The sequence below is a fragment of the Puntigrus tetrazona genome, chromosome 14 (genome assembly GCF_018831695.1).
Source record: "Puntigrus tetrazona isolate hp1 chromosome 14, ASM1883169v1, whole genome shotgun sequence".
NCBI lineage: Eukaryota > Metazoa > Chordata > Actinopteri > Cypriniformes > Cyprinidae > Puntigrus > Puntigrus tetrazona.
Window position 1 is genome coordinate 20,990,194 of NC_056712.1, and position 10,644 is coordinate 21,000,837.

Consider the following 10,644-nt stretch of genomic DNA (forward strand, 5'->3'; position numbering starts at 1 on the left):
CAGGTCTCAGGGCTGTGGGCTGAAGAGGGAGGCGTTTCCTGTGCTTTGGCCTCTCTCACACAGAACCACACATACACACACACACACACACACACAATGAAAGGAAGAAACTCGATCAAGATTTCTGGTATATCTACACTCTCCAACTCATTCGGTGCTCTCTTGCCTCATCTATACAATATTTTATTTGTATATACAAATACCACCATCATATCTTAAAGGGATACTTCACCCAAAAATGAAAACTGTTATGATTTACCTTGTGTGGTCCCAAATATGTATGACTTTCTTTATTGCATGAAATATAAAGTAAGAGAGAATAAAGGGTTTTTGCCTATGTAGTCAGTGGGATAGTTAAAATGACGATAGCCCAATTTGGCTTTTTCTTTAAGTCGAACCCTAACTTTAAAGCCTGAAACACACTGTGCAATTTTCAGCTGTCACAGATGAAAGACTGGCACTGTGAAACAATCCTAGTGGTTTCTGATTGGCCGCGACTGTTTCACAATGTCAATCTTTTATTTGAGACAGATGAAAAATGTGCAGCGTGTCCCGGGCTTAAGGCCTACAGTTGATCTCAACATAACAGTAAGTGCACATGTTTAAACATTTCGCCTTACAGAAGAAGACAATAATTGCATTGATGAACGTTCAAAGTAACTGTACAAAGTTCGTGGAGTTTGCTCTTTGGAGTTCTACGCGTTCTGAAAAATACGTCTCAGAAGGCGGAAGTTAAATGAGTGCAGCAATGTATTCGAACATCTCAATACATTTTAACAAGGTACAGTTCCACACTCCGCACCTCTTGTGAGAAAGAATTAATGAATGTAAGCAATTCAATGACAACTTAACTCACTTCTCAGGGCATTCAGACTGAATAACCCGAGTTCTCAGAGAGCCGTGAAAGCTGTCACTTAAAAAGTGCTTGCCGTCGAGAAAACGATTCCTGTCAGCCAAAACTTCCTGTTTATTTACAGGCAATGACTAGATTAAAAAAAATAAATAAACACACATTGTGGCGAGCAGAGAGACAGCGGCGAATCTGATGGCAGTGTAGTGTAAGTGGGAATATGAGAGGATGTGCATGTGCGTAAACACGCAGATTGGGGGTGGTATTGGAATTACCTGAGAGAGATAATGGCAATGCATTAGATTAACTCTCCTCCCTTAAATGCGACACATTTAAGTAATCTTGTCCCCCGAAAACATGTCAATGGCTGAAAGGCTGCCTCAGCGCTATCAGGACCCTCTGGTCCCCCACACTGATGCAGCTGGCAAAACGCTACCGTCGACTGTCAAAACGCAGCGCGAGATCTAGTTATAATATAATTGAATTTTCATATCAGAGGAGACCAGAGTTCTAGCAGACAATAGGAGTGCTGAGTCCTCTCTGATATTGGCACAGACCCTTTGCCACGCGCATGAAATCAGTATGTTAATGTTCCCCGGGTTTTCTTTTTTTAAGGGCACTTGTGCCTCCGCAATGTAATACCGATGTGGTTTCAAAAAATTGCAACTATTGATAAGTAGGCAGCTAGAAACCCTTAGACCACCCCCTTCCCGCAGCCTTCCCCATCCAAGCAAGCAAGCTCCCAGACAGCGCAGCACCCCCATCCCACACCCCTTTATTAAAATTGTAATTTATTTTTCTAAATCAGAACGACAGCTTGCTTTCTTTTCTCTGCAGCAGGCGGTGAATCAAGCTGCTTTAATTACTTTCGTAACTTCGCTGACCCCAGGACTGCGCGCCTTGTGCCGAGAAAATGGGCCGGCGACAAAGCTCTCCCACAGCCGCGGCCGCCTCTGTTCATTTAAAATGCAGGAATTTATCAAACTCAGGGTTTTCTATGATTTTGTTAACATTTCACCTGCTATCTTTTCCAGCGTTCTCATTTGACCCTCTCGGACCGGCGTCTCCCAGCCTTCCGCTGACAGCAAAAGCTCGCCGCATACAGAAGTTAAGTTCATTCAAGGAGAGCGAGTGCACTCTGATGTATGCTTACGTGCGCGTATGTCAATTAAGAGACATGTTTATCACTGTCCTCGGTGGTTCGTCGTGGCCCGGGCGGTTGCCCTCCCAGCTAAAGAACAGATCTGAGCTGCTCAGCAGGAATCGACAATGCACTTGATCTCTCAGCAGCTTCTGACCAACAGAGGTCAGGGTCAACTTGCAGATGAGAAAGTCACATCACAGTTTAAAAAAGTCTTCAATGTGTCTAATCAGGAATTTCTCTTGTTCCAGAGTTTCTCTTAAAAACAGAAGCCAGATATCTGGCCTCCCGAAAGCACCTCCGCATTAACCCTCCCAAGCTGTTTGTCTTATTAAAGGCTTTAATATGGTGTAATCCCTGCTATCACCCTCACCTCCTGACTGGCACCCTCTCTGTTCCAGCCTGCCTGGCGACTGAGAAACCAGGCTAACCCGGTGGGCACGGACGTGGGATGACGGTCTGATAATTGAATGAATGATTATCTGTCTCATTAATAGACAATGATACAGAGTGCACGGCCTTATATCTGGAATATTAATGAGAAGCTGCAGGGGGCTTGATAAGAAGGAAATAGTGAGGCTGCTGTAATGGGGTTTAAAACAATTTGCCCAGGTTGGGGTGGCCCAGCTGATTTGGGCTGTTTAATCCCCAGTAACCCTTAGACACAGCTCCCGGCTCTATATGTGTGATCATCAGCCACATCCAGCCAGGCCTCCAGCACAGTTGTGAGCCTCCAGCATCCCTGCTGCACCCGGAGCAGACTGATCAGTAACCCTCCGGCTGACTGAAGTCTACTCTTTTAATAGCAATTTATCACTCGTTATGGAGAAGTCTTTCTTAGTTATGCATTCAATACAAAATATATTCAAAGACTTTTTATATGCCTTTTTTCAATTTATTTAAAAATGACATACATTTTTAAATGAATAAACATATTTTTAATGAATGCAATTTTAATGAATTGCAATAAAATCTGCATTAAAAGAATTTTTAAAAAGGATATTAGAAAGCGCATTAAATGCAAGCAAAGTGTACTTTTAAGGTATATATACGTTTGGGAAAAAAAATGTCAAAATGTGGGTGAAAATGTTATTCAGTATAATACTAATACTATTTATGTAACCTGTACATACTAAAATATATGAAATAAGCAAACATGTTAAATGAACAAAATGATTCTTGCTGAAGGTGAAATAGTCTTTTTATATGTCACAAATTTATTTTTGTGGTGAATATGCCTGACAGAAATGTCACACTCAATTACATTTTCTAGCAAGTGTTTCCTGGAAATCATGGTAAAAATATATATATAAATATATATTTAATTAAATATGAAACTTTTTAATGTATTGCAAAACTACAACAACTCAAAGCTGTATTACATTCATTGTGCTGATCCTTTTTCTGCTTTACAATAAAGAGTAATTTTATTTGATACTTTGTGTTTTCTGATGCAATTATTAACTCCTACATAAAAACTACTTTTTTTAAAAATCTGGAAATACTGTACAATTCACATTTAATTCACATTGGTTGTTTGGTTTTAGCCTTGAATTAATATTAAAACAAGTGCAAAATGTGCCCCCTCATTCACCGCTGTGTCAACTTAGTAATAGGATTAAGAAAAGTTTTTTCTCGAAATGTTCATGTGGCCAAAATCTGAATTAAGAAGCAAATTAAACATTTATACTGAAGGTCTGCTTGAACACCCATGTGAATCAATATCTACCACCTATTACATTGGAAAGCAATATTTCCCTTTTTAGCATGCAATAATTGTGTTTAGGCCAGTGAAGTACCTTATTATAGGTTTGTCAGGGAGAGAAAGCCCTGTTCCCATGGCGACTATGAAAGCCATTTGCCTCCTTTTCAGCTGGGTAATGAACTTCTTTCCTCTTTATGTCACTCTTCCTCTCCACTCTCAGCATCTCAGTCCTTGTCCACGTCCTTGAAATCATTCGTTTATTCTCGAATGTGACAAACAACAGAACAGAGAGACCATGAAAGTAAAGTCATCATGCATCCCAGGTTGAACAGTTTGCTTATAAAAAAAGTGCGTCTCAGTAGGGAGAAACAGAACCTCTATAGATGGCTAAGTACAACCTTAAATCCTCATCTACCTTTATATAAATCAGGTTTAATACTAACCTGTAGATTTTGCAAATATGTATCATGTTTTTGTAGTCGACTGCTTGCATATAAAGCAATGTATGTGGGAATGTAAAAAATATATATATTTTTAATCAACTTACACAACCTTCGAGAGACATTGTTGTCACCACAATTTTTTTTCATATGTCATCTTTTTTCTAAAAAATAAATAAATAAAACGCACTTTAACTGTATCTATGTGTGTGCATATGCATACATATTTTGGTGTCAGCAAAGTCTGCATTTCAAATAGATGTAAAAATTAAAATGTCAAAATATGGGCAAAATGTTTTGTTGTCATTCAGATGTTTATTAAAAAATGAATTAAAATACTGCAACCTGTGCTTACTACATTATTTTAAATTACTAAAAAGTTCTTGCTAACAAATGGGAACATCTTGGTAATTTGAAGTATATAGTAGTAAAGCTTGAAGATTAAAAGAAAACAAAAAACATTTTTATGTTCTAAATGTGCCTGACAAGATAAAAAATTTTTTGTTATGAACTATTGCTATGCAGATATTGCAAAAATGATATTCATTATGGTATGATATTTCTAATTATTGTGCTCATTACACATTTTAATGTATAAAGAAAAACCAAAGCTGTATGTACGTATGTATGTGTATATTATATATGTTTTATTGTATATATATATATATATATATATATATATATATATATATATATATATATATATATATTTATTGTCAAAGACATTAGTGCCGTCAAACAATTAATAGCATCCAACATAAAGTTTTTTGTTTGTTGTTGCATAAAACATTTATCATGTACATAATATATAACATATACATAATAATGAAACATATGCATGCATTTAAATATATAACAAAAATACTATGCAAGCAATATAAAAAATAATACATCCACTTTGTTATTGCCATTTTAGCATCATCACAGATAAAGATTGATCGAAAACATGTTTTTGCGACCAAAGAAATCGATTCTCTTTATACTGTGTAAAAGCTCTTCTATGTCAGTGTACAACACAAATAAAACACATAATGGTTACTTATTGCTAGAACTGATGGGAAAAAAAACATTCTTCTCCAGCAGTAAAAATATTTTTATTGCTCAGTGTCTTTTATGAGTATTATACTGCGGTGCTCACAACATTGATTTCTCCCAACCCTTGTCCTTGGGCAATGCACAAGAATGAGAGGATGAAAACAGTTCAGGACATGAGAGACAGAGGGGGAGGGAAAATGAGGACTATTAAAGAGAAATAAATGTCCGACTTAGAACATCACCCACCCTCTCTGACAACAACATATAAGTGTGTAATATTTACCTGTAGAAGTATTACAATAAAAGCAGGCTTACCACTTCAAAAACAAAACGTGCAATTGGCAGCACTTAAAAACTGGTTTGTTTGCTTTTAATTGTAGTACTCACAGAGGTTGTTTTCCCATTTCGAACAGAAATCCCTAACAGAGCAAATTGTAGTCATCTTTTTCTTTATATGCACGTATGGTGTATGGACCTTGATTCCATTTGTTTCCAAATATTAAGAGTGATTTTAGTGCTTTAAATCTCACGTGAATATTAAACTATTCGTGACCTGAGCAACACCATAACAAAAGCAGCAGCCAACAGGTCTATTCATCACAGTCAAAGGCACTGGACAGAGAACTCAAGAAGACGTGAGTATTAAGTCCATGCACTCATTCCTTATTAGAAACATTTGAAAACAGCTCTGGGGACCTCTACTGACCAATAGGGAAAAAAATGAAGAGATTTCCACCTGGCTCCCACAATCTCATACTGTACAGTATATATGGTTCGATATAAATACTTAAACACAAATGCATTTCAATGCACACAAAATTAAAAAAATAAGATGTAAATGATCAAATTCTTGGCAGTATAAAAAAAAGCACATAGCAGACATAAATTATTAGCTTTATAATACATTTTCTAGCATGCTGTAAATAAAATAGACCCCTTCATTCTACTTAAGTATTTTGTAAACAAGTATGGTCTCTTCTTCTTCTGATTTATTTTAGTTGGGATTTTGTTTGTATCGGAGAGGGCCATATATATGCAAAAGCAAATACAAAACACATAATGTAAATACAAATTAAAATACCATGACCAGAGAACCGTCATAACATATAACATTATTTTAAAAGAAACTAAACACGAAATAATAAAATATATAAACTCCTAAACATTCTCAAAGAGGTTGCATCCGGGGGACAAAAAAAAAATCTCTCTCCTCGGTACGCCAAATCGGATCTGATTTCTTCGATCTTTTTTTCTCCTTCATTCAGCCATGCTATGCGAATACTCACAAATACACACAAACACACATGTACAGCAACACAGCTGTAGATCGGTTCCGCCAAAAGAGAAAAACATCTGCAAGAGGAATGAAGCAAGCCAAGCGGGGATAACTGCACAACCGCAGCTCGAATTTCAGCTTCCCCTACAACCATTCACCTTTTCACTCAAAGTGAAAAGTTTCCAAATGCTCTGTTTGATTTAAATAAATGCCATTTTATCTTATCCTTGCAATGCTTTCAAGATCAACATAAAGAGTAGAATAAATTGGGTATTCTTTAATAATCAACACAAGATTGATTTCTTTCATTGGCAAAATTCTATGAAAACTCAAGTCCTACTTTTTGGCAGAACGTTTCACACCTACTTTTCCTACCATAGGACCTTCACACATGACACGAGACACAAAAGGCTTTGTACTGGCATTTCTGTAGTAACAGTCATAGGCCAGAGTCCATCTCTGGCATATAGAGTAGGTTTTGTTTTCAGTGTTGACAGAACCCCAACGCCGCCAAGCTGTGTCCTTGACCAACAGTGAGAAACTTCAACATGACAAGTAACCAGGAGTGATTGGCCATCAGAGCTTTTTCTAAAACAAGCTGCAGTTCCTCAATAATCACACTGAATGAAAAAAAAAATAAAAATCAGGGGTGCAAACCACATCCAAACAGATCTTCTTTACGTGTTTATAAAACTGTCCTGAATTCTTCTGGATGCGTATCTGCAAAATGATGACTGTTGACCGAGATTGCTTGGGATGTCTTCCAGATGTGCTTTTTAAGATTACCCAAAATGTCTGGGTATGTGAATCTAGAGTCTCGACTCAGTGCCAGCTTGGGCATCTGGGTTCTTAAAGGCCAGCCCGATGTTGTTAACGTGCACACACGCAGTAGAACGAGTGTTCGGAGTTTGTCTAGTGAACGCTCTGAGGAGTTTAGAGCGGTAGTGATCCCCTGCCATAAAGTAGAGGATGGGGTCCAAACAGCTGTTCATGCTAGCAAGTGGGCGAGTGATTTTATAAGCAAAGTTGACGATATTAAGCAATCTGCAATCTGCGTCTAGAATGCGGTAGGCGTAGTAGAGCGAACGGGTGATGTGGAAGGGTACAAAGCAGATTGCAAACACAACCAGCACCACTATGATAAGTTTAATAGACTTCTTCCGGGATGAACTCGGTTGACTTTGGGACAGGCCCTTTCGGGGGCGGCAAAGGGCCCGCGCCATTAAACAGTAGCAGACCATGATGACCAGAAACGGCAGGATGAACAGCAGAACCATCACCACTGAGTTGTAGGTAACATAATTGTGAAATTCCTCCGGGCGGCTGGTATCGTGACACAAAGTGTCATTTCCTCTTTGAGAAGTGTTGACAAAAATCAGCTTGGGCACCAGGCAGGCTATAACAGCTGTCCAGACAAAACCACACACCATGTGGGCATGGCGTGGCTTGACCAAAGTCAGAGCCCGAATGGGGTGACAGATACCGAGGTAGCGGTGCACGCTGATGCAAGTGAGAAAAAGGATGCTGCAGTACAAGTTAGCATAGAAAAGAAACCGCACAATCTTACAGAGAAAAACTCCAAAAGGCCAGTGGCTGCGGTTTGCATAGTAGTATATGAGCATAGGCAAGGAGAGCACGTAGAGCGTATCCGACAGGGCCAGATGGAACATATAAATCGTACTGGATTTCCAGGGCCTCATCTTAGCGATAAACATCCACAGAGCCACAGAGTTAAGTATCAGTCCAAGGAAACACACTAAGGAGTACGATACAGGTAGAAGAATGTACTTGAACTCCTCATTGAAGAGACAGCTGAAATTCACTTCTTTCTCAGACCTTGGTATCAGTGTGGTGTATGGAAGAGACAAATTCCCTGAGACGCTTTTCCTTAATGAATTCATTTCTCTGTTAAAATAACAACAAAAGATGTTTACAGCAATTCTCAGAAACAGCGAGTTAGAAATAAAGAAGACTTCAGTGCATAACATTTTATTTCGAAATAAAATCAACAAAGACTCCTACGAAGCACAGACTCTTTTGTGCGCTTAGAAGTCGGATTTTGACTCATCGTAGGGTTTCGGTTTAAAACAATATTCAAGATTCGCACAAAATCTTATGTGTAAAAAAAAAAAAATCACTTAAATCATGGCTATTCCGAAATACACTCATATGTAACCCGTTTGAGCACGGTGCTGCTTTATAATAAATCACAAAACAGAAGGAACAACTTTTCCGCGCACATTTAGTGCACACGAAGCGTACTTTTTTTTGGAAGAACACAGAGAAAGAGGAGCACGCGGAGTCACTCTCACGCACCAAAACTTACCGTTCACTCAACTGAACGAGCTTCATGCGTTCCTTCGCAGGTCAAAACGTGAACGTAGATGGTTGTCGCTAGTGTTTTTAAAAAAACTACTAGTTTGAAAGGGTTAGACATCCAGATTTTTCGCACTGGGCGCTCTCGATCTGCTGTGGTCCGCCGGACTAGGTGAGGGCTTTAGCTGAGGGCCGGGGAATCGGCGCCAAAGTTTCTCCCTCAGATCCTTAAAAACAGTTCACCAACATTAGTGGCAGGTATTAGTCAATATCTCATCACTTTTCTTAAATACTACTACAAACCCGCTAAGGTGTTTAAAAAAAAAACTAGTCTTAGATAGCCTATTAAAACTCTTCTACTTTTCCTTGGGATATAATTCCGCAAACTAAATCGCTTGAATTCATCTCGGTATCATATCACGCTCTTATCAGTTTGTGGCATCTTTGCCCATCGCGCAGACGGTAATTTACAATCGTAGCTCATCTCACATGCCCTTTAAACATTACTTGTTGGCTCTCGTAAACGATACAGCCCAGTTTTTATGATAAAATCCTTGAAGGTACATCATACGACACTTTATCGCACGCACACATGGTGCTGTTTTCTTTCCGTTATGGCGACTCCACACAGACACGCGTAATATTTTAATTGCAGGATATTTTAGAAACGTAGTTGGATCTAATTAAGCACAAATGCCCTTCCTTTATTCTGTTTCACTTTATCGTTTCGCTTCCAGTAAGCCATGTGGCTGTGTGTGTGCTATTTACCATATGCAAGAAATTGTGCCATTATGCCGAAATGTATCCCATAACAATTCACTTAAGTTCCAAAAAAGTCCCAGGTTTTAAAGAAATGTATTTCCCAAGAGTTCTATCTTATGCATATTTGTTTGGAGTAAAGTTAATATTTTGTAAAAAGTTAAAATACTGACCTATTTGACCAGTAGTGCATGTCTGACTTAGAGAGTAGACCTTAATTCTCATTTGCTGTAATTGATTCTTTAGTGACTCGTAAATAATCAGACATTTATATCAGACCATGTTTTTTTAAAAAAAAAAAAAAAAAAAAAAAAAAAAAAAAAAGATTGAGAGAGTCTAGAAGGCTAAACGAACAGGACAAAAGGTTACTTCAAGAAGACTTTTATCTGCTGGTGATCAGTTGGAGTGCCATAATAGGGTGCATGACTGCTATGCTTCTCTAAGTTAAAGTTCACATTGAATATTTGCACAATTGTTTTATGATGTTGGCTGCAGTAATAAACTACAGTTTGAAGTTAAATAATCTGTGATATAGTTTTTAAATTTATTTGACATTATATAATTTAAAAAATGTATATATCTCCTGAAAGAAAATAGCAGCTGTGTGAAAGCTAGGGAGATTAGTTTGCTTTGTTTGTATGGTAAGACCCACTTCCTCTGAACTGAAGGTTATTCCAAGAGAGAGTTATGGGAATTTTAATAAATTGTACAGGAATGTGAGTGGGACAGTGAATCGGTAATTTAATGTAAACTGTAGGTTACTGGGAATACAGCTCAGTTTCACTCTTCATCTCTGGCCTACATAATCTAATAACTGACAGGTGAAGGCAGGCATGCCGATGTAGAATAAACACCTACTACGCCCACTTTCCTTTGTGTCATGGAAAAGCAGATAGATAGAAAGAGCCAAGAAGAGCCAAATGGGACATTAGAGCAGAAAGGAAGTTTATTAGTGATAAGCTATCATTAAACTGATGCAACAGCCAGACTCACTGAGATGCAGAGAACGCACAAGGATGTGAACTTGCACTGAACTTTCTCTAATTCATATTTTTCTGTCTGTGTCTGTCTAGATCTATTCATCCATCAGATTACCACACTTATGCAAGACGTATGATGTCT

The 10,644-nt window shown here is 38.2% G+C and overlaps 1 protein-coding gene across 2 annotated transcripts; it reads right to left on the bottom strand.

Moving 5' to 3' along the window:
* Nucleotides 1-5,211: 5,211 nt before the first annotated feature.
* Nucleotides 5,212-9,546, bottom strand: p2ry4 (pyrimidinergic receptor P2Y4). 2 transcript variants are annotated; one of them, XM_043257158.1, is made up of 3 exons: nucleotides 9,532-9,546; nucleotides 8,774-8,990; nucleotides 5,212-8,352 (listed from the first exon to the last, which is right to left on the bottom strand). In XM_043257158.1, the coding sequence occupies exons 2-3, from the start codon at nucleotides 8,797-8,799 to the stop codon at nucleotides 7,257-7,259; spliced, it is 1,122 nt and encodes a 373-aa protein (XP_043113093.1). In that variant the 5' UTR covers nucleotides 8,800-8,990; nucleotides 9,532-9,546; the 3' UTR covers nucleotides 5,212-7,256. The 2 variants fall into 2 exon arrangements, with proteins under 2 accessions (XP_043113093.1, XP_043113092.1); XM_043257157.1 differs by lacking the exon at nucleotides 9,532-9,546 and having other exon boundaries at nucleotides 8,774-9,265.
* Nucleotides 9,547-10,644: the final 1,098 nt, after the last annotated feature.